At 44.8% G+C, this 25,000-nt stretch overlaps 2 protein-coding genes across 2 annotated transcripts in view; both read right to left on the bottom strand.

Annotated features, from left to right (window-relative positions):
- mybpha (myosin binding protein Ha) overlaps nt 1-451 on the bottom strand; it is a gene marked incomplete at its 5' end in the record, with an annotated part of 40,581 nt that extends 40,130 nt beyond the window's left edge. Inside the window, one exon of the mRNA XM_084333524.1 lies at nt 253-451. Within this exon, the coding sequence (XP_084189650.1) occupies nt 253-451 (199 nt within the window). The remainder of the gene's footprint in view (nt 1-252) is intronic.
- A 3,087-nt stretch (nt 452-3,538) lies between these two features.
- nav1a (neuron navigator 1a) overlaps nt 3,539-25,000 on the bottom strand; it is a gene marked incomplete at its 5' end in the record, with an annotated part of 52,871 nt that continues 31,409 nt past the window's right edge. The window contains 11 exons of the mRNA XM_084333523.1: nt 3,539-6,349; nt 9,222-9,410; nt 10,966-11,084; nt 17,187-17,401; nt 17,581-17,652; nt 19,359-19,510; nt 19,896-20,161; nt 20,986-21,157; nt 23,759-23,857; nt 23,960-24,048; nt 24,494-24,710. Of these exons, the coding sequence (XP_084189649.1) occupies nt 6,254-6,349; nt 9,222-9,410; nt 10,966-11,084; nt 17,187-17,401; nt 17,581-17,652; nt 19,359-19,510; nt 19,896-20,161; nt 20,986-21,157; nt 23,759-23,857; nt 23,960-24,048; nt 24,494-24,710 (1,686 nt within the window). The 3' untranslated portion in view covers nt 3,539-6,253. The remainder of the gene's footprint in view (nt 6,350-9,221; nt 9,411-10,965; nt 11,085-17,186; nt 17,402-17,580; nt 17,653-19,358; nt 19,511-19,895; nt 20,162-20,985; nt 21,158-23,758; nt 23,858-23,959; nt 24,049-24,493; nt 24,711-25,000) is intronic.

The raw sequence follows: 25,000 nt of genomic DNA, 5'->3' as shown, positions 1-25,000 counted from the left end.
AGGGGCAGCTGCTGGGTTACCTGGCCCGGCCGCCCGGTTAAGATGATTCAAGATTAGTGGTTAATAGCTCAAATCAGAAACAAGTTACATTTCCAATGAACATGGCGGATATGCTGATACTATCTAAAAACAACATTCTACGCCATTTGACCTTATCTAAAAATGAGTAAAGTTAGCCTAGAACTATAGTTGTTAAGAAGGATGATTTGGCACAAACGGTGCCTTTGTTTCCAGGTACCAGGAGTGCTATACCTTCAGCTGCAGGGGCTTCCTCCGCGGGGGCGGCCTCTGCCTCGGCTGCTGGTGCTACCTCTGCCGGTGCTTCTGCGGGCGCGGCCTCCGCAGGTACCTCAGCGGGTGGTGCCTCTGCTGGGGCGGCCTCGGGCGCGGGAGCCTTCTCTGCCGCCTTCTTGGCGGGGGACTTCTTGATGGGCGCGGGTTTGGATGGCATGATGCAGGGCACTCTAGGTAATGGCCAGTCCTCTGGATCAAGGTGCCAGCTGGTACTTCAAGGAGCCAGCTGGTACTTTAGGCAATATATATACCGTGCTGGTGTGGGACTCCACCCCTTCCTTTGCTTTATATATAGAAGCATGTGCACAATCTGTCTGCCCCCCTCTCAGTCATAGGCAGTCACTCACATCAATCCGGCCTGCGTCACACTTATTATTCTCCATTAGACCCACAGGTAAATGTTCTCCTGCTACTTACTTATAGGCAGTTACATAAGAGAATCCATTCACATAATATCGTTTATAATGAATCAATGTTGTGCATATTTGGATCCATGGACGCACAAGAAGCAGCATTCTGGACAGAAAAAGGAGCCACTGTCATCTGTCATCACTGACATCATGACAGCGCCACCCCATACCATGACCTCTGAACTCCATTAGGCTCTCATTGCCTATACCCTAGACTCTGTTACCCATACTGTACAAACTCTGAACTGTTGCCTATATACTCAATTTATACCTACCTACTGCCTTCACATGTCTAACAACTGTCTTACACTGTAATCACAACTACCTCAAACTATAATGCTGTATATCAACCCAGGAACAGCTTCTTTCCCTCAGCTGTCAATTCGGTGCCAAGTTGACCGCCCACCCCCCTCCATTACCATATGCACTCTGAACTCTGACATCATTGCCTATACCATTACCCTAGGCTCTATTACCCATACTGTATGAACTTTGAACTCTGTTGCTTACCTACTGCTTTCACTGTCTACAACGGCCCTACACACTGTAATCGTAGTAATCAAAATAATCCTGAATCCTGAATTTCCCCAAGGGGATCAATAAAGGAATATCTTATCTTATAATCACAACTACCTACCTCATACTATGTGTACCCATATAACTCTGTATGATAGCATGTACAATAGTGCTATATATACCGTATATACATTTATATTTACCATATCTGTCTGAATATACAGTACCTGCATATAATCCTTCTATATACTTACTTATATGCCTGCATATAATCCACATAACATATGATGTACAATAATGTTGTATATACCATATATATATATTTATCTGTCTACTATATCTATATACCGGTATGTACATATCCCTTACCTACTCTTACTAGATACATATACCGTTGGCCAGTATTACTTACTACCATTGTGTTTGTTATACCTGTATCACTGTGCATAATAATACTATAACACTGTACATACATCTGATTAGCATTATTACTCAGTAGTACTCATTTGTATATACTCCAGTTTAATCACCTGTACGTTGTATATTACTATTGCACTTTACTGTTATATTTGCACTTTACTTATTTTTGTTGTACTGTACTTGTGCTGTATAATGACATACATTTGAATAAAATCTAATCTTGAATCTAAAAAGGAAGCACTTGCATAGAAAATTTCAGGGGTGGAACCAAGTCATTAGTCCCAAGTCAAGACTGGCAACGCCCAAGTCAAGTCTCAAGCAAGTCACAAGTCTGAAACTTTGGGTTTCGAGTCCTAAACATGTCCTAATGCATTCTTTACAAATGTAATGCCATTTCAAAATGTTAAAGCCAACAGAGTAATAGTTATTATATTACATTTTGATGAATGCACAAATTCCTTGCTTGCTGATTGGACGGCTGACGGATTGGTCCAAATTGGAAGTGTAATGAGGGAAATTAAGCTGATTCGCTTTACACTTTTTATCATTATTAGGGCATCATTTGTTAACTGCCTTCTATAAGCATTTTTTTTTAAATATATATAAAAACAAATCAGGGAAGTTTTCGGGGACAGGATATCATGGTCGGGGACAAACTGTCTCCGAAAATCGGGGATGTCTTGTCATCTTAACCCTTTCACTACCACACTACAGAAGGTTAACCCTTTACTATCACACTACTTCTGTAGTGTGGTAGTGAAAGGGTTAACCTGCTGTCATGTGGCAGTGAAAGGGTTAACCTTCTGTATTGTCGCAGTGAAAGGGTTAACCTGGGGGACCCTGATGTAAACAAGACAAACGTCTTTCTCTGGTCTGCATCCCCTTAACAATTGTATGTATTGAGCCGTACTGTATTGTACCCATTCTGCAATCTGTTAAATAAAGTTTTCATTCATTCAACCATTTGGTAGTGTGGCAGTGAAAGGGTTAATATAGGCCTATATTTTTTCATTCAAACTTTTGTGGACGCTTAATATCACACTCGTGTTGGATATCATACATACATTTTAATGATTTGAGGCTTTGTTTCCAGGGACTTTACTTTAAGTATCTAACTTTAAATCTGATCCAAATCTTATCATTATCCTAGTGATTATTCTGCGGATAAACCAAAGGATCCGGCTCCCTTCCAAGAGCCGTAATTCCCACCACCAATCATGTCTTTTCCTGATGAATTGAAAATGGGGGACCCTGATGTAAACAAGACGTCTTCCTCTGGTCTGCATCCCCTTAACAATTGTGTGTATTGAGCTGTACTGTATTGTACCCATTCTGCAATCTGTTAATAAAGTTTTCAATCAATCAATCAATCAAAGTCTTTCTAGTCATAATAAGGCTTACGGCCGAGTGAAGCCACAAGGTTCTGTTAAATCATCATGTAGGTTTGTCGCCCTCCTGTGGTCGATGCTTGTAAAAGTCAACTGCTACGCACCGACACCCGACGGCTGAACACACACAAGACGGGCATTTAAGTGAAGGATGGCATGACTTTATTGAGTGTCCACAGAGCAATGTTAGACATAATGGGATTCGCTGTGGTTATGGAGACATGCCATAATTCCATTACCAGGCCCCCCATCGAGCCTTGGGTTGGTATCCCGCTGGAGTAATACAAAAAGACCACCTGGGACCTTCAATCTCTGCCTATACGGGAGCCCAGCCTTCTTCTCTTAGATCTCTATACTTTAGTGATTGTTGTCGCAGACGCGTTTGGATATTTACAGTGTTTACAATAGTGATGTCCTGTACAAAAGAGAAAAAGAAAAACCTTTACAAAGAATTGCATAAGAAAAACAAAGATATCCAGTTATTACCCCCCCCCCCCCCCCCCCCCGTAAGGTAAGTACGGTAGGTCCAATGAAACAAGACTTTGGGAAACTCCCCAGGGACACGTCTACATCTCCAGGCAGCTCTTATCTAGCACACTTGTGTTCACTCCTTCAGGCTACCGCCAAGCCTCTCATACCGATATTTGTTGTAAGGTGTTACATGGTGTCAAATCACACATAGAGGCAAGTTCAGTCACGATACACAAATCTCTATTCTATCGCCAAGTCATAGATACACACACACACATCATCATCATCATCATCATCATCGTTTACCATCAGTCCATCCCCCTCCAGCTGATGGGTCACACTGGCTGTCCATCACGCTCATGTAATCCCCGTAGAACTGGGCATTAAGGTGACATCGTTAAAGTGACATCAGGCCAGGTTGAGGGAGGGATGTTCTCTTATGTTATAACAGTTCCTCCCGTTAAAACCAGGCCTTTTGTGTGGTCGTTTAGAGCAGCTATAGCAAGCGGCTTCAGGCCAAATAGTGTGTTTTAGGCACAGGTAGTGTGAGGCAGCGGGTCTCTACTTTACACTAGCACCCTGTTTGGAAGCTTTAGGGGGGCGTCTGAACAGCACGTGGCAGTCTGAGGTCAAAAGGTCAAAAGGTCACAGAGTGGAGGGCCACAGGCTACTGTCCTCCATCGATGCCTCCACGAGAAAACAAACAAGGTGTTAAGTACCATCGCCGCCGCGGGGGGCATTCTTTCTCACCCGTCACGTGAGAGCTGACGGGAAGGAGTGACGGGAGCCGACGGGAGGAAGCAAATTAAGAAGATTTGAGACGCCATTTGAGGCGGCCATTCAGGACCCCCAGCTCTGTGCACAACAGCTGACGCTGCATTAGTAACACCTAAAATGATATGCGGGAGAAGGAACCAAGGTCGAAAAGGAGTAATGCGAACGTACAGGATCACACTCCATTGGATGGCAGTTCCTTCGTTTTGGCGTCCCGCTCTGGGCCTCGTGGCGTGGCGAGCAGGGGGGGGGGGGTACGGTGGGAGATGAGGCGAGGGCTGGGAAGTACAAAGCATCTCTGCAGCACCGCTGTCTATGAATCGACCTATGGCTGACGATTAGACTCAATGGCATGTCAGGTAGGGGTGATGACAGTCGCTGTGTATATATATATATATATATATATACTGTATATATGGATGACGTTCAGTGAGGATGACTCGGTATAAAATCCTACAAAAACAAGATTTCAAAGATTTCTAGCGTTGGGAGGATCTTGTGTGGTTTTCTTTCCCCAAACATACATCTAAGTACAGAGTATAAGCGAGCGTAGCCAGAAAGTGTCAGCTGTGGTTGGTACACTGGTTACACAAGCAGGTGTGTGTCTTTACGTGAGGTCTCCTGAACGCACCACAGCCAGGTGTGTGTCTTTTACGTGATGTCTCCTGAACGCACCACAGCCAGGTGTGTGTCTTTACTTCACACAATGTCTCTTGAACGCACCACAGCCAGTTGGCTCGCTTCGTCCATAGATGGATATTAAAGGAATGTTTGGCGCCAACAAGACAAGACAAGTTTGCCGGACTCTGTACATCTGTGGTTCTGGGATTAAGAGTATTATTTTCTGGTCTGATCAACTGACCACCGAACCCCAGTGTTAAATGATATTAACTCTATAGCTTGACCCCTAAGCCTGTTTCATTGTTCACCCATGCATGTCACTCGTATAGCTACTTGCAAATTCACAGTTCTGATATCTGATACGTTTGATAAATATCATTGAATGGCATAATGGCAGAATAATAATAATAATAATAATAATAATAATAATAATAATAATAATAATAATAATAATAATACAAATGATCACTCCATGGCTATTCTCTTACCAGTGTGTGTGGTATCCTGCCAAGCACCTCTGATAAGTGAGATAGCGCACTGGGAGAGTGCTGAGGCATGGATCAGTAAACACTGACACCTAGAGGATTTACTAGTGAACTACATGATTAGGCCAATCTGATCGTTCCCATTGACTCAGTCACTGGACACAGCCCTGAAAAACCCCAATTCAGACAAGTAGAAAATAAAGTGCATTTTTTTTTTGGGCTGATGTCTAGAGGCTGGTCGTAATTTCAGGGAAATCAGCTGTTGTCACAATTAAGATTCAAGGTTAATTTCTTTGCTGAATGGAGTGATGACAAGTCATACCATACAAGGCAAGCTGTGGATATCCATCAACGTGTTTGACTTGACAGAAATCCCATCAGCACCAATCAGGATTCTTGGCGGGTGTAAAATGAGATAGGATGGGTCTCGATCAATAGGATTATAGGATGAATTTAGTATCATACTCTTCTGGTTACCATGCACTTGCAGATTCAATAACAACCCCCCCCTGAACTGAAGACAGAGAAAAGACATATCTTTCCTGACGTGAACACCAAGACTTCCTAAAAAGAGCAATTTTATAGTGCGTCTCCCCTCCCCCCCACACCCCTCATCTTTCTAATAGTAGGGCAGACCAGGTCCATTGTCCATAGATCATCATTCAGTCTGTAGGTCCTTGACGGTCATCATTTCATCTATCAACTGCCTGCTGAGCCACAGGCCGGCCAGTCTTTGAGCTTCTTGTCTGGACCCCATGTTTCACACCGGTGACCCCCGCCGTGAGCCACAGCAGAGTCCGTGGGTTCCGTGGCTTGGCTGGGGGTCACTGGCCGTGCGACCGGGGTCCTGTGGACCTGCAGCGTAGCGTGGGCCTCAGAGAGTAGCCTGGAGGCTGGGGTCCAGACTGCCCTCTCGCTCTGGAGACTCGATGTAGTTGGCCGACTCCTGAAGCTTCAGCAGCATGGCCATCTGAAGGGGCAGGGACACAGAGAGAGAGAGACACAGAGAGAGACAGAGAGAGAGACAGAGAGAGAGAGACACAGAGACACACAGAGAAATAGAGACACAGAGAGAGAGACACAGAGAGAGACAGAGAGAGACACAGAGAGAGACACAGAGACACACAGAGAAATAGAGACACAGAGAGAGAGACACAGAGAGAGACAGAGAGAGACACAGAGAGACACAGAGAGACACAGAGAGAGACACAGAGAGAGACAGAGAGAGAGACACAGAGAGAGACACACAGAGAGAGACACACAGAGAGAGACACAGAGAGTGTTAAGCTACAGAACACACTGAACTAGGGTTGGGTACCGAACTTTACATGTTTAGTATAAGAGTGTAATATACTAGACAAGAGGGAGCATTTTCCACAAATATATATATTACTGTCCAGTCTCTTGGGTTTTTGGACCCTTGATAATGTTTTTTTATATAATATTTTAACATTTTATATTATTTTATATATATATTTTTTTAATACATTTTGTTTAACCTTTATTTACCCAGGGTAGGTTCGCTGAGTACAGATGCTCTTTTTCAGCTACACCCTGCTTCACATTCACACAGTTCCATTCATACCTGGGAGCTGCCCAGTACAACCACAGTCTGACACGATTGGCCACTGAGCAACTCCACTGGAGCAGTTGGGGGTTAAGTGCCTTGCTCAAGGGCACTTCAGCAGCAGATTTTTCCTGCCGGTCCCGGGGATCGAACCGGCGACCTTCCGGTCACAAACCTGCTTCTCTAACCATTAGGCCACCGCTAAATTTGATAATATTTACTGAGGATGGCCAGATAATGTTGTTGTGTGTTACAACAATACATGGCAACATTTTCTAAATAAATAACAATGAGAAGTTTGGACACATTTTTTATAACTGAAATATATATATTTGTTATTACAGAGAGAGTTAAGTACCGAAAAAAGGTACCGTTGGGTACTACACTGAAAACACACATATGTAAGGGGGTTTCAGAGGAAAGTAGATAACTTTTTGTATTTCCGTCTAATGTGACTACAGAGTGCTCTAGGCACATATATGACACATTTCTGAATTATCTGAAAGACGTTGCCTAACCAGATAAAGATTTATGTTATCAGTTTTCATTCATCAGTCAAAGAAATGTATGCTAAAAGGTTTAAAGGAACACACACAGACCCAGCTGCAAGCTAGCCTAGCGCAAATGAATGGAAGCAGAATACTGATCGGCTAGCCTAGGGTGACCAAACGTCCTCTTTTGCCCGGACGCGTGTAGCCTTTTTACAACGCATCCACGTTTCCGGTGCTCTGATTGGCCAGGTCATGTGACATGTGCGCCCAATAGCGTGTTTGCCCATTTACGCGTCGAACAGCCTGCAAACTACCTGGCGTTCTATCGCCATGCTCTAAGACAAACTCTAACCTTAACCAACTTCGAAAGAGTGCCTAAGCTTAACCGTCGAAAGAACTTGCCGTCACGCTCTAAGACAAACTCTAACCGTAACCAACTTCGAAGAGTGCCTAAGCTTAACCAGTGTAGAAACTTGCCGTCCCACGATTGGCGCTCATGTCACATGACCTGGCCAATCAGAGCGCAAAACGGGAACCCGGAAACGCGGATGCGTTGTAAAAAGGCTTCAAGCTGCCCGGACATGTCCTCTTTTCACGCCCTGTCCGGGGCGTCCTGGGGGGGGGGGTTTAGTATCTATACATTTTAAATTAGTATCTTTGTGAGGTTACTGTTTTATAATTTACATTGAAAAGATACAAAGATGCGGTTAGGTGGCGTAGCGGAGATTGCGTTCGTCACCAACCCCGGAGCTGTGAGCTGGATTTGCCTGTTCGAATCCAGCTCACAGCTCCGGGGTTGTCACCAGCTCGGCTGGCCGTTCACACTAATACAATTGGCAGTATTAGAGGGTGGGAGAAGCTGGCGGGGTGGGTCCGGGTCGTTGTAAACAGCGACTCCTACAGTTCGGTCGGGGCGCCTGCTAAGCGCGGATAGGACCTGAGTGGGATAGTGTGATCCTTCCACACGCTACGCCCTCTCGGAGAATATCCGCGCTGCCAGGTGAAAAGAAGCGGTTGATTGGCTGGACGTGTGTCGGAGGAAGCACGTGATAGCCTCCACTCTCCCAGATGATCTGACTGTGGGGGGTAAGTGCGCAGCGACCAGGAAGGGGATTGGGAATTGGCATAACGACTAACATTGGGATGGGAGAAAATCGGAGGAAAATGGAGGGGGAAAAAAGATCAAAAAAAAAAGAAAAAAAAAAGATACAAAGATATATTTTTTAAAGCTGGATTTTCTAATACAGAAGAGGTATTATTTAGAACATTAATTCATTTTCTTTTGTTATTTATCTTGTCCAGTAAAACTTTTGTTATAGGTTGATTTGTAAGTTATTTTCTTGAGATTTGTCAGAGATTACTTTAGGCATAATAAAGCATGTTGAGTAATTTTGGTTATAGAGAGATATTATTTTGTTATATAAAATAATATAAATAATTTTCTATCCATACAGAGGAGGCATATTTTAAATAATATAAAATGATAAGGCATCTCTGAGTGAACTTCGAGTATAATGTAAGTATCTTGAGGCTGGGGGCAGAGTGTTTGTGCTAAGCTAGGCTAGCAGCCAGATCTTCTTGTCTTTACTCTGGAGAAGACGGTAAGAAGCGCATTTCCCATAATGCTGGCGTGTTCCTTTAAGATGTTCACACCCTTCATATGGCATCCTCCTTTTTACTAAACTCACCCTATCATATCATGTCACACACGCATGCCCGGCATGCAAGCTGTTGCACCCGCACCCACCCAAACATTCCTCCCACTAACAAGTGCTCCGTCTCACCAGTGGGTCTGACTCCAGCGTGCTGGGAGGGGGCGTGTCTTTGGGGACTTTCCTCTCCTCGCCGGGTGGTCCGGTGCTGGGGGGAGGCAGGTGGAAGAGCCGGGCCTGGTCCTGCTGGGCGTCGGGCCAAGGGAGGGTCCCTCTCACCCACTCCACCGGGTCCTCCCACACAGACTTCTGACCATGCACCTTTGGGGGGAAAGGGGGAGGGGGGCATAGATAAAGGAACGTGTTATGGAACACCATGACTCATGACATGATGGAAAACTGTGAAAATAAACAACTGAGGTGATGAGATGTTCACGATGACGTCTTGGGAGTTGTCTTCTGGAATTTGGAACATCTGGAATCTTATGTATGTCTTTATGCATGTAGCTACTTCAGTTTATTTTATTGTCACAGAATGTACATACATTCAGAAAAACGAGAGATGAGATGCTTGTTTTTCCCGGCTCCTCAACCGTAGTAGATTTGTAAACATAATACACAACGTATATTATATCTATACAAACTATAACTATACATATCAACTATAACTATGAACTAAATGAGCTATAAATAAACTATAAACTAAAACTAAACATAATACACAACGTATATTCTATCTATACAAACTATGCTATGCTAACTGTATAAATAGCTATAATCTATAGACTATAAACTAAAACTATAAACTAAACTATAGACTAAACATAATACACAACGTATTTTCTCTATAAATACAAACTTGAAATGCTTTATTTGAATCCACCAATTAGATGATATCTCGTCTTATAATTTAATGTAAAGTGTGCATCTGTGTTTGTGTGCATGTGCCTGCATCTGTGAGTGCTTGTGTGTGTGTGTGTGTGTGTGTGTGTGTGTGTGTGTGTGTTGATTTCCTCGGTTTTTGTGCGTCCATGATCACAAGTAGCTAAATTTGTGTATTATGAAGATGTTTGGTTATTGTTGGTGGTTTATATCGTAATGTTATAATATTACCAGCTGTTTATGTAGCAATTTACCAGTATGTTTTATCGAGTGATAACCTTTATCCATTTCACATGTCAAGCCTATTGAGTATACTTTCTGCTGTAGTATTTAGTACCTGTTCTCACCGTTTATCTCCTGTATTATAGTAAGTTGTCAGTCCCACTTGTGAGGTTTATGTTAATTAAAGAGATAGTATCGACTAAATTATGTAACATTGATGTCTTTTGTTTCCTCCTCATTTAGAAACACACTCCCACAGTAGTAATGGTTAATAACATAGTAGTGCATGTGCATCTGTGTGTGTGTGCATCTCTGTGTGTGTGCATCTCTGTGTGTGTGTGTGTGTGCATGTGTGTGGGTGTGTGTGCATCTCTATATGTGTGTGCATCTGTGTGTGTGTGAGTGTGTGTGTATGTGTCTGTGCATCTGTGTGTGTGTGTGTGCATCTCTGTGTGTGTGCATCTGTGTGTGTGTGTGTATGTGTCTGTGCATCTCTGTGTGTGTGTGTGTGCATCTCTGTGTGTGTGCATCTGTGTGTGTGTGTGTGTGTGCATCTGTGTGTGTGCATCTGTATGTGTGTGCATCTGTGTGTGTGTGTGTGTGTGTGTGTGTGTGTGTGCATCTGTGTGTGTGCTTCTGTGTGTGTGTGTGTGTGTGTGTGTGTGTGTGTGTGTGTGTGTGTGTGTGTGTGTGTGTGTGTGTGTGCATCTGTGTGTGTGTGTGTGTGTGTGTGTGTGTGTGTGTGTGTGTGTGTGTGTGTGTGTGTGTGTACCTTGATGCCGTCCTTAGCTCCTTCCTGCAGGTATGGTATGATGGAGTGGTTCCACAGGTCTATGAACCAGGGCCTGAACTCAGCCACCGTCACTGGGCAGGACAGGAAGAAGCAGGGGCCTGGGAGGGGGGGGGGGGGGGGGGGGGAGGAGGGGGAGGAGGAGGAGGAGGAGGAGGGGGAGGAGGGGGAGGAGGAGGGGGGGAGGAGGGGGAGGAGGAGGAGCAGACACCTTGTAAGACGACCTCTTCACACACAAACCAGCATTCGCCACAGCCCTCATCTGCTCCCGGCTGCCCTTGGGGGGAAGGACGATGGGATGGGTTAAGCGCAGAGGAGTATCGCATCGGCGATCCTACAGACAATGCGTGTGTGTTCCAGTGTGTGTGTGCCGCTAACATTGAGTGTCGTTGCATGCCAATTAAAAGACCTCTGCGACAGGTCCTGCATTATTATTATTATTATTAAACCATGGTCAACGTACAATGTTACAGCCTGGCACGTAACACACGCTGACCGCTCGGTTTTAACCCTTTCACTGCCACACTACAGAAGGTTAACCCCTTCACTATCACACTACAGAAGGTTAACCCTTTCACTACAGAAGGTTAACGCTTTCACTACCACACTACAGAAGGTTAACCCTTTCACTCCCACACTACAGAAGGTTAACGCTTTCACTACCACACTACAGAAGGTTAACCCTTTCACTCCCACACTACAGACGGTTAACCTTTCACTACCACACTACAGAAGGTTAACCGTCTGTAGTGTGGTAGTGAAAGGGTTAACCCCAGTGGTGCAGTGGTGATTTCATAAGGGGTTGCACTGTGTTTTAATGACGTCACATGCACGTGCACATGCGCATAAATGTTCCCTCGCGAATAAAGGACGATGCCTAATTGCCTCTAGGAATGGAATGTAACACATTTCATTCACAGGATTTGTGTGAATGGTCCAACTCTGGTCCAAGAGTCGAGTAGACATTCTTGTGTGCACACGCGTGCACATCCGTGCATGTGCGTGCGCAATCGCATGCTCCTGCTCAAAAAGCAGATGGACCACTGCACCACTGGTTAACCCTCTATAGTGTGGTAGTGAAAGGATTAATGTCCAAGAACCAGTCCCTCCTCTACCTCATTGTTCCTTCCCTGTGCAAAAGGCGCAAGGAATAATATGTAGACAAAAGGACAGTGAGACATAACCTGTTGCTAGGCAATGCCCCCCTTTTCTTTCCGTAGAGAGCAGCTTCATAATGAGAACATGCCTGGACATGTCAGTGGTGTCAGTCAGTTTCTAATACATCACGGCCCTCATTTATCAACAATGTGTAGAAAGTGTTCTATTTCCGTTCCTATGCACGGAATTTAGAATGTGTGTACGCACAGAAAAATCGGGATTTATCACACGTGCGTACACAGGTCCTATACGCACACCTGCAAGTACTCCGTGTTGATAAATGCCACTTGTTCTACGCTCCGCGCTCGTGCACGATTTTATGTATTTGCATATAGAACCGCCCTTAATTAACCATATACGGTAATGAAACACCCCCATGAAATGTGAAAAAATGGACTAAGCGGAGCGAACACGCGTTATGGGAGAAATACGCAACAGGCTGACAGACGTGTACACGGTGATGTCGGATATGATATCTATTAACTTCCTAAAGACCATTGCTGCCTGGGCAGCGCAAACACTAATAAAGACCGTTAACCACTGTTTGCCGTTGGTGTCATTAATAACCATGCTGGAATATGACTGCCTTTTTTTGTTTTGTTCGATTAATACCCAGGGATTAAAGTTCTCCGTCAATTTGATTTCAAATCGCAACGGATTTTCCGTAAATTTTCTACCTGCATGGTTTAATATGATTTGTAGAGGCATACAATCTATTTTGATGTCGGTAGGTAGCCTATATAAATTATATATAACAGCATAGCCTACATTATGCAACAGTAATTTGCATATAACGCAGCATGTGGCACAGACACGTCACACGGAGCCCCGCGAAGCCTGCATACAGTATACTAACTTGATCGTTAATATAACTGTTGTCCTTGTATCTTTACGCTTATGAAAACATTTAATAATATTTATAGGCTATAGGCCCTCGTTTGGCCATAATAGCCTATTCTCAATGGCTAAATCTCCTCGCTGACGGACCCATGTATAGCCTATATCATATTCCTATATGTCTCCAAGGAATCGTGGGGCTCGGGGAAGAAAGTTTGGGAACCCCTGCTATAGCCTATATCCTTTATAATGTTATAGGCTATTTTATGTACTCTATCTAGGTCGTCCTCAGACGGGCCCTCCATCGGTGCTTCCAGTCATCCCGATCCTCCATGCATCTGGCTAGCTCGCCGGTGCATTCTGTTCCCGCATCTCTCCTGAGTACGTCCACGTAGGTTAATGTGGGACGTCCTCGTGATCGATGCCCGTGTGTTGGTTCCCACAGCACAAGTTTGCTGGTTGGCATCTCATGATGTCTCTGGCAGTGACCTGCCAGCCTCATTCTCCTGACTGCCACTTTCTCGCTCACCCTTAGCACCCCCCCATACAAGTTTGCATTAGTGACATGCTCATCCCTGTTGATGTTGAGCACCACACGCATCATTCTGGTGTAGCACCCATCCAAGGACTTCTGCAGGGTGGGCTTCAAGGTCCAGCATTCACTGCCATACAAAAGGACAGACTCAACTGTTGCATGAAAGAAGTTGAGCTTGATTTGACGGGGGAGGTTGGATTTCCACACACTGGTCATGCCGTTCAGAGCCCTCCACGCAAGCGCCTTCCTCACTTTAAGGTCTTGCTCGGACGAGTTGACCCACGAGCCAACGAACGAAATAAGTGGAATTTCGAAGTTGTAAGCAGAATACAAGTCATATCACCCACACGATATATGCTACCTGTATCCAGAGCATGTATGCTTTTCATCCATTTAAGACACATTTATTGCAAGGGTTTTGTAATACACATAAACTCAACAAATAACCTCTGTTCTTGTTGCAATGCGTTTTTTTAATTCTTTCTTATACAGTAGGAATGGGGAAGAACACTATATCGTGGGTGTTCATATGACTTGTATTCTGCTTACAGCTTCGAAATTCCACTTATTTCGTTTTACAATGTCAAAGCCTTTTAAATATAATCAAAACGTTCCCGTAGTTCTGCAATCTATGCGCAAAATAATAACGAGTTGAGTTACGCGGAGCGCAGTCAGTGCACTCCGTAGTATTCCGATAACGTTATATATAAACCATGCTGCATTCATTTCGGAAAGAAAGACCTATTCCAAATGCTATTTATAGGGTTTGACAATAATTACACTACTGTCGCTATTTTACAATGAACTATAATGAATTACGGATCATATGAACATGTCAGTGTTGAAAGTAAACTAATGCATGAAAGTCCGTCTCATGGTGCGTGCAGTCTTCATATTCTACCACTGGGCGCCAGGTACGCACGGTCTGAGCTGTGCGTATATATACGCACAAAGTGAAGCACACGTTAAAATTGATAAGTCCCACACTTTGCTTAGAAATGATCGTACGCACGGGTTACGCACATATCTGTGCATATGCACCATTGATAAATGAGGGCCCAGGTCTCACTTGATGTCCTCAGTTTGTGTGCGTCCATGACCACAAGTAAGTGCTAAATGTGTGGATTATAAAGATGTTTAGGTATTGTTGGTGATTTATATAGTAATGTTTTTATTTTACCAGCTGTTTTTTTACAGCAATTTACCAGTTTTACTAATGGCGCTTTTCCACTGCATGGTACCTACTCTACTCTACTCTACTCTACTCTACTCGGTATTTTCGGTTTTCCATTACCAAAGTACTGGTACCAGGTACTTTTTCTGTACTTTTTTAGTCCCTGTTCTGTCCTGGTTCCAAGCGCGAGCCAAGCGGGTAGAACTGGTACCACAAAAGTCACGTGAAAAACTGCAGACCACTGATTGGTCAGAAGAGAGACGCGTCACTGTTTGGAGAGTCTGAACGAAAACAGAAAGCCGCCATCTTGAATGTCTCGCATAGGATTTCATTATGGTTGCACTCCGTTGCAGCAGGCACAAGTTCAATAAACAAACGATACAGTCACTGTGTATTCTGCCTCATTTATTGATTAAACAAAACCGACATCAACACAATTTGCCACCGAGCGGAGAGTTTAGTCTCGCAAAAAGATCGCTGACTTGTTAAGGCTTAAGCTTGTTGTTAGGTTAGGTGCTAATGTTGTGCTAGCGTTTTAGCATGGCTATCGTACATAACGTGATCAATATAACTCGCTATTGATTGTTTGTATGAGTAACGTTAATGCTAGTAGAATAGACACAACGTGAGGTAATCACCATCCATTTTAAACCGGTTATTACCTAATGCTAACGTTAGCAAATAGACGCGACTGGTAACGTTACAGCTTGTTAGCCTAATGCTAACGTTAACGTTAGCATAGACAGCCTAGCTAACGTTAACGCTTGTAGAATAGACACAATGAGAGGTAACGTTAGCGTTAGCAGAATAGACACAACGAGAGTCTCGTTAATGTTGTTATTGATTGATTGAAAACTGTGTTTTACTCTGGCTTGTGCCTACTAGCTCACGGACATAGCTATGCTCAGTATGCTGGAGCTCTCACAGAGCTATGGAGCTCTCAGCTGTACACCAGCAGCCCCGCCTCCCCACACGGAGACAAACTGAGTACTTTATTTTAGTACCTGCAGTGGAAAAGGAACGAAGTACCAGGTACCTAAAGCGAGTAGAGTAGAGTAGAGTAGAGTAGAGTAGAGTAGAGTAGAGTAGAGTAGAGTAGAGTAGGTACCATGCAGTGGAAAAGCGCCTTATTCTTTTAACTTTTTTTTACTGTATGAAGCACAATCTCAGGAGGGTCGTACAGAACCAAGCATTTCACTGTAATGTACATGTACCTTATATGTGACAAATAAAACAAAACTTGAAACTTGTTTGTTTTATCAAGTGATTTTTTTATCCATTTCACATGTCAAACCTATTGAGTATAATCTCTGCTGTAGATTATAGTATTTAGTACCTGTTTATCACTGTTTATCTCCTGTATTATAGTAAGTTGTCAGTCCCACTCGTGAGGTTTATGTTAATTATAGTGATAGTATAGACTAAATAATGTAACATTGATGTCTTTTGTTTCCTCTTCACAATAGTAATGGTTAATAGCATAATAGTACTAGTGCCTGTGCATCTGTGTGTGTGTGTGCATCTGTATGTTTGTGTGTGTGTGGCTGTGCATCTGCGTGTGTGTGTGTGCATCTCTGTGTGTGTGTACATCTCTGTGTGTGTATGTGTGTGTGTGTGTGTGTGCATCTCGGTGTGTGTGTGCATCTGTGTGTGTGTGTGTGCATCTCTGTGTGTCTGTGCATCTGTGTGTCTACATTTAGTTCACAATAAAACTCAAAGGACATTCCTGCCTCCCGTGTCCCGACTAGACGCCCTGTATCGTTGACTGAATGTTCTAACCACCAAGAGCTTCAACACATTCCCTATCTCCAATTTCTCACTGTTCCTCCACCAAGTTCCTCCACGTCGTCTGTCCTCCTTTTCTACGTATCCCAGCCCTCTCCCCACTAGGGGTGAAACGATATGCACGTTTTCAGATTTAATGAGAATTTAGATTTTGAGGCCACGTTTCGTTTTGATTTTCTATCCCTCATGCGTTAAAATGTACAATTACAGAGCTCTAATTATAGATTTATATATATATATATAGTATATATATATAATAGACATACACTACACAAGCTTGGTTATCTAAGATTTAAAAGTTTTTTTTACAATTAAAATGAGCCTTAAACATTATGCTAAAAGAAGTAGCTGTGGTGTTATCCTAGTTTAGACCATCTATGTGAGCCGGGTCTATTATGACGAACAGGAAGTAAGGTTAGAGCCGGCCAATAGGAATGAGCCTGGGGCTATGTGTAGGGGGGGAATTCAAGGTAACCCTAACCCTAACCCTAACCCTAACAGGAAGTTAACGTACGTTATGGCTATGGTAAATAAATGACCAGATCAGTTCACAGTTGTAGTCTCACGTTCTTTCAAGAATACCCGACAGTAGCCATATCGTACCACCAGTTAAACATTATGCTAATAGCAGTAGCCATACCATATTTTGATACACTGTACCCCCCACACTTTTGGATTCTGTATTGAGATCGTCCCCCTCCCTCTCTCGCTCACCTATGAGGAAGTCTGAGGTACTGTGTTTCTCCAGGAAGGTGTGGAGGTGGTACCAGAGTTGAGGCACCCAGTCCAGCACGACGAGCAGAGCCGGGCTCCCCGACGGGTCCTGCTCCTCCCGCTTCTGCTTCTGCTGCGCCTCCACGGCCTTGCGGTGCAGGTACCTCAGCAGGAACCCGTTGGCGGGTTCCACGTTGTTGGAGAACGTCACCATCCTGAGGGGGGGGGGGGGGGGGGGGAGAATGGAGGTTAGAAAAGATGTTGTGAATGTTACATGCAAGCTTGAAAAGTAGCTCTGTATGTGATGTCAAGTCAAATGGACCTATCTCAAACCCTGCCCTCTTTTCTTGATCCTCCAATCACAACTGTTGCTTCCCCCTGCCTTTGTGCTTACCTAAAGCTAAGGTGCAGTCCATGGTTAGATGACATCTTCACAGGCTGGTTGGTCGTTCCAACGATGTAGGGGCTGAAACAATGACAAGGCTGTTTAAATCAAATCATGGCCAGCACAGAGAGACTCATGTCCACCACAGAGAGACTCATGGCCAGCACAGAGAGACTCATGGTCAGCACAGAGAGACTCATGGCCAGCACAGAGACTCATGGCCAGCACAGAGACTCATGGTCAGCACAGAGAGACTCATGTCCACCACAGAGAGACTCATGGCCAGCACAGAGAGACTCATGGCCAGCACAGAGAGACTCATGGCCAGCACAGAGAGACTCATGGCCAGCGCAGAGAGACTCATGGCCAGGACAGAGAGACTCATGACCAGCACAGAGAGACTCATGGCCAGCACAGAGAGACTCATGGCCAGCACAGAGAGACTCATGGCCAGCACAGAGAGACTCATGGCCAGCACAGAGAGACTCATGGCCAGCACAGAGAGACTCATGGCCAGCACAGAGAGACTCATGGCCAGCGCAGAGAGACTCATGGACAGCACAGAGAGACTCATGGACAGCGCAGAGAGACTCATGTCCACCACAGAGAGACTCATGTCCACCACAGAGACTCATGGCCAGCACAGAGACTCATGGTCAGCACAGAGAGACTCGTGGCCAGCACAGAGAGACTCGTGGCCAGCACAGAGAGACTCGTGGCCAGCACAGAGAGACTCGTGGCCAGCACAGAGAGACTCATGTCCACCACAGAGACTCATGGCCAGCACAGAGAGACTCATGTCCACCAAAGAGACTCATGGCCAGCACAGAGAGACTCATGTCCAGCACAGAGAGACTCATGGCCAGCACAGAGAGACTCATGTCCAGCACAGAGAGACTCATGGCCACCACAGAGAGACTCATGGCCAGCAGAGAGAGACTCATGGCCAGCACAGAGACTCATGGCCAGCACAGAGAGACTCATGTCCACCACAGAGAGACTCATGTCCAGCACAGAGAGACTCATGGCCACCACAGAGAGACTCATGGCCAGCAGAGAGAGACTCATGGCCAGCACAGAGAGACTCATGGCCAGCACAGAGACTCAAAAGGAGCTTCTATCCCCAGGCCATCAGGATGCTCAATGCGGACTCTACGTAACACTAACTCATTCATTCTACACTCATTGCACACAACATCCACAAGCACACACTCACTTTAAACATTCACCTTTAACATTCACTTTAGACACTTTAAACTAGTGCTGTCAGGCGATTAAAAAAATTAATCTAATTAATTACAGGATGTGTAATTAATTAATCTAATTAACGCGATAAACTGACAGCCCTACTTTAAACCCTTTTTAAACATTACACAATATTTTATCTATTTATTCCTAAAATGTTCACACTACCTCTTCCTACCAAATGTTTGCATTTTGTTCATTTTATTTTGTATATTGTATATTTTGTGTAGTTTATTCTTTTACTTTGTACTGTATGAAGCACCATTTCAGGAGGGTCATACAGAACCAAGCATTTCACTATAATGTACATGTACATGTACAAATAATTATAGTAATAATACAAGTAATGTACAAATAAAACAAAGCTTGAACTTGAACCTTATGTGTATTGCACATTTCATTGAAAGTTACACCACAATAACTTCCCCCAGTGGTAATGAAATACAAGATTAAAAAAAGAGTAGTAGGGAGAAAAAATACATGCATATTATTGTGAATCTAATAGATGGACTCTGGTGAATAAACGACTGACAAGAACTTACCACTTGTGGTACTTGCAGGTGAGTGCTCCATTAACTAGCTCACTGGTGGCTGTCGCATCACTGATGTCATCCAGGATAACAACCAATGGCAGCTCTCCACCGCTTTCCCGGTCAATCTGATTGGCCAGGTTGGACAGATACAGCTGCAGCTCCTGTGGATTAGATTTGAGGATTTAAACAATATCCCGTGCATGTATACAAAACAAAACAAAGACAACATTTGAATTGATGTGTAAAAAACACTTCAAAATCAACGGTTGTAAATGGTAAATATATAACAGCTTTTTACCCAAATCGCTTTACAATTAGTTCCTCACATTGTACCCATTCACTCACACATTGACACACAGACGGCGGAGGCACACCATCATCGGGATTAAGAGGTTAAGTGTCTTGCTCAAGGACACGCTGCCCGGGAGGAGCGGGAATCGAACCGGGAACCTCCAGGTTACCAGACGACTGCTCTCTACCTCCCGAGCCACTGTGGTCCTGTTGTCCCGACGGGATCAAAGCGGCTCAGAACATGGAGGGGTGTACCTTGTGCGACTGGCGGTGCATGTTGAAGGTGACGGCGGTGCTGTGGCCCGCGGGGGAGGGCTCCGGGTCGGCCTCGGGGGAGTCGGGCCGGCTGCGCTGCAGGAGGTACCGGGCCAGGCGCTGGGCCAGGTAGGTCTTCCCCGTCCCACTGGGCCCAGACAGAAACAGGCGTCTGTGTTTGAGCAGCAGGCTGATGTAGTGCTGCATCATGGGTTTAGGAACCAGAGTCTCGAACACCAGAGAGTCCACACATTTCTCTCTCAGGCCTGGGGGAATGGGGGAATGAAAACGTTGAACGTTAAAACAATTCAAAGATAAAGACGGGACGCTTTACATTTAGTCATTTAGCTTAACGCTTTTATCCAAAGCGACTTACAAGTTCTGTACAACAGGTCAGAACTTGGTCAGAACTACAACAGGTCAGCAGGAAGGGTACAACTCTTTCAGCTGAGTAACAATGTTCGTCAAACAGTGTTGAACTTGGGTGCTGCAGTGTTGAGTGCATAGTATCCCTAATAGATATTAAAGGTGTGTACGTACATTTAAATGTATGTGTCTGATATGGATATATTATTAGAAGATTGAATAATTGGTTGATATAAACATAGATAATGTATGAAAAAGCTAAATTGTATATTATGCTGTATTGTATTATGAATTGATTAGGAGTATGTATTGTTGTATTGTATTATGAATTGATTAGGAGTATGTATCTTTGTATTGTATTATGAATTTGATTAGGAGTATGTATTGTTGTTTTAATTTGTCTGTATGCCATGTGAATGTTTGTGAGTGTATAAAGTCTGTAACTGTATTTACATGTTATGGACCCCAGGAAGAATAGCCACAGCACTGTTGTGGCTAATGGGGATCCAAATGAACTTAAACTGTAGTAAAGACCTATTAGTATAGTAGGTACTAGGTAGTAATATAGGCAAGGAAGAGTATTTAGTGGCAAAGTGCATGATAGTAAAAGACAGTACGAAGTGTGTTTTCAGTCGACGGTGTGTCTGGTTTGGGCTGTCCTGACTGTGGTGAGCTTTAAGGTGTCACACTGTGTTCAGGTTGTAACTTTAAAGTCTCCGCTGACCTTTCAGAGTGACCAGGATGCGGTCCGGGCCGCTGCCTAGGCAACGAGAGGGCGACGCCTGGGGCTTGTCTCCTCCAATCACTCTGCTCTCTCCCTGGGTCAGCTGGTAACTGTGCAGCGAATCACAGGACAACCCCATGCTGGCTGTAGGGTCCACCTGGGTTATGTAGTCCTGAAAAGGAAAGACGACTGTAGTTAATAGAAGAAAAGTGTCAACAAAAAACTACAAATGGTTAGACCTTTTCACAGCCACACTGTTAGCTCTGGTTGACACAGGCAACATAACCTCTGCTGCGTTATTTGAGAACTCAAGTATTGTACGATATGAATGGTAAATGGTGCATTTATATAGCGCTTTTATTCAAAGCACTTTACAATTTCTTGTTCCTCACATTCACCTATTCACTCACAGATTCACTCGACGGCTGAGGCGACCATACAAGGTGCCAACCTGCCCATCGTGAGCAATTAGGAGTTAAGTGTTTTGCTCAAGGACACTTTGACACACTGGCCGGGAGGAGTGGGAATAAAACCGGGAACCTTCCGATTACCAGACGACAGCTCTATCTCCTGACCCACTGTCGCAGATAAAAAATAATGAATATATAGCAGTGACGTCATTCCATTGATGTGAATTCCATTTTCATGCCTGGTCTACTGCACAACCCTGTCCAACCGTGTCTTCTGTGGCTCTCCTTTAGCGTGAGAATTGGTACTGGGAGCTACAAGCAAGTCCATGCAAGTCAGGGCCTGTAGCCGCTGGTTGCAGTTCTCAAAGAGGCCACCAGGTGGCCTTCTGTCACCGTGGATCTGAACTGAACTGGACTTGAAAGCCTTCATGTGAGAAAACGCAGACTCACAGGGGTAAGACGCGAACAGCGCGATCAGGTCTTGATGCTGCCATACTTCTCCTTGTGCTGCCTGCAGTTCCCAGAATCCTCCCATTTCCATGGGCTTTGCAACAGCTTTAAAAGCAAGGTTGGCCTGCAGAGCCATCATCTCCACGGCAGCCATGTCCAGGCCAAATAGTGATCCCATCATGTCTGCAATGAATCCAACACGCAGTGATGTCCAGGCCAAATAGTTATCCCATCCTGTCTGTGATGAATCCAACACGCTCTGCATCCATTAGATGGCCATATGGGCAGCTTATGTACTGTATGCAACAACAACAGGCGTAAGGGAAGCAAAGTCTGCAAACATTCCTGTCCAGCTGCGGTACACCTTTCCCCCCGTCACTCCAGTGCTGCCGAAAGCAGCACAGGTCATAGTCTTTGCAGTTCATTGCTAGTCCGATTTCTAACGACCGCAATGAGCCGATCATGTCCGTCACATGTCTGCGAACATGACTGTGTCTTTTCCTTGCAGCCATACATTCAGCCCCGGTTCAGCATCTCTGTCGGTTCTATGAGGAAAGCCAAATTGAACAGCCATCGCGTGTCATTGAATATCTCATTTGAATATCTCACAATGATTTCTCGTGTTTGGGCAAGAATGTGGCTGACGTGACAGGACAGGAAGTAGCTGCCTTTGCCACCACAACCCGGCTCTGTGACTAGTTGGGATTTCAGTTTGTGCACCTTTCTTTCTCTCAGTTCACCATTGGCTCGATATGTCTCGTCGAATGATTTGTGAGTGCGGAAATGCCGTTCGAAATTCCTTTTTTCCCCCACCGGTAAGTAGCAGTTACATAATGGCAAATGCATTTTCCATTCTACATGATGAAATAATCCTCTTCCCGTTCTGTGTGGAAACAGTAGTTCTTCGGCCTCTTGGGGTCTCTTGCCTAAACTCATTTTCAACAAAGTTTGACGAAATCTCGCAGTATTATCAGTGGTGGTTGTAAGCAGGAGATACACCTATGTGTGTTGCCCATCACATGCGTGTGTGGCTGCGTGACTACGTTGCAAGGTGTCCATGAATAAAGACTTCTTCGAAGTCCAGTTTAATCTTAATCTTTAATCTAATTCAGAAACCAGCTAAATAAGGAGGAATTGGCTCCGGAGGTGTGGATCAAAGGGAAAGCCTACGGAAGAGGGTAGACCGAAGAGCCACGACGATGGATTAGTTGGGATTCCAGTTGCAAACTGGAAAAGAGTATCCTGTATTTTGTTGTGACAAATAATAAACAAACTTGAAACTTGAACTTGAAACAGCAAGCCTAAGTGTGATTGCGTGTCTTGGCCTGGGTTTACAGATCGTCTTGCGATCGACTGGTTGATCACAGAGACACGGCCACCATCTCTGCAGCGCAGCAGTTGCCCCACACAGCTCATGTGGCTGTCCTAACCCAGGCCGAAATGAAAAGTGAGACGACGCGCCGTCTGTGTGTTCCAAGACTTAGAACCACTAACGGCACAGTAGAACCACTTGGGGGCACGCTGGTGCAGTGCTTAATACTGTCGCCTCACAGCAAGAAGGTCTGGGTTTCGATTCCCGCTTGGGGACCAGGTTGCTGGGTTGCCAGGTACCAAGGTGGTGGGTATCTCCCGGGCCTTTCTGTGTGGAGTTTGCATGTCCTCCCCCCGTGCTCGCAAGGGTTTCCCGCTTTTAAAACACCAATGGAAAAACATGCAGAACAGATCGCTAACGCTGTCGCGTCCCTGATGAAGACGGACAGGAGCACTTGGATTGGTCCCCGGGCGCGGCCTGCTCCCGGCTGCCCTTGGGGAAAGGACGACGGGATGGGTCAAGCGCAGAGAGGACATTTCAACGGCGTACATTTCTTTTACGTTTTCAAAGTGAACTGAGGATAAACAGTGTTGGGACTTACTCTGAAGGTCTTGGCTATGAGTGAGTCCAGACACGCCCAGTCTGTTCTTCCGCTGACGAGCACTGAGCCCAGGTAGAAGTCCTGCTGCTCCTTACTCTCCTACAGACAGAGAGAGGGGGTGCGTGACTGACATGCAATGCAGAATATTCTACACGTCAAAGGCTTGTCTTATGTCTCATGTCTTATGTCTTCCATCCTTACCTCTTCCTGGTCTCCGACGCGTACCAGCACTCGCACAGGCACCTCGTCCCGCTGGCAGGACAGACTCGGCATGTCCACCGGAGACAGGTCTGCACGGGGAGATAGAGATAGAGAGAGAGAGAGGAATAAGAGAGAGCGTTAGGGTTTCCCCACATCTACTATGCAACCATCTGAGAAGTACAGTATGTAGTAGAAGTAAGCATCTGTCACAATATGTCACATTAACACACCCTTCCTGGACTACATATTTTCTTGCACAACACTGCACAATTGCACTGTATTCTTATTCAAATTTAGTGTATATACTCTACTACAATCCTGCACAATTGTACACCCCCGTCCTATATTCTATTCTATTGTATTTCTATTTTTTTATTTTATTTATCCCATTTTATTTGATTCTACTTTAATTGTCTGTTAATGTTGATAAACCCAAAAGACAGAGACAAATTCCTTGTATGTGCAAGCTTACTCGGCGATGAAGACATTTCTGACTCCGACTCCGACGTGTTTGTATGTGAGCGTGTTTCTCACCTGGATCTTTACAGTCGTTGAGGCTGAGGCTGAAGGACTTGGTGAGGGACATGCTCATGGTCTGCCTGGACGAGGGCCCCAGCGGCGAGGGCCCCAGCAGGGAGGCCAGGCCCGAGGGCTGCGAGGTGGAACAGGTGGGCCCAGGGAGGACGGAGAGGTTGACGACGCTCCCCGTCTTCAGGTGGTCGTTCTCTAGCTTCAGGTTCTCCACCGTCGACTAGGCCACGGGATGGAGATACGTCACGTTTAGAGTAAAATTCAACAGAGTGCACAAGTGCAATCACTGCTACACGTACATTATAGACGCCTTCTAACTTGACACCAGACATTGTAAATGTGTATTTCCTGTTGCAGTGTTTGCTGATACCATAGCTATAATAATAATAATAATAATAATAATTCATTACATTTATATAGCGCTTTTCTCAGACTTAAAAGAACACGCCAATATTTTGGGAAATTAGCTTATCGTCTTCTCCAGAGAAGACAAGAAGATAGATACCAGTT

The sequence above is a fragment of the Notolepis coatsorum genome (assembly GCF_963971535.1).
Source record: "Notolepis coatsorum genome assembly, chromosome: 17".
Lineage (NCBI taxonomy): Eukaryota > Metazoa > Chordata > Actinopteri > Aulopiformes > Paralepididae > Notolepis > Notolepis coatsorum.
This window is presented reverse-complemented; position numbering and strand designations above follow the sequence as displayed.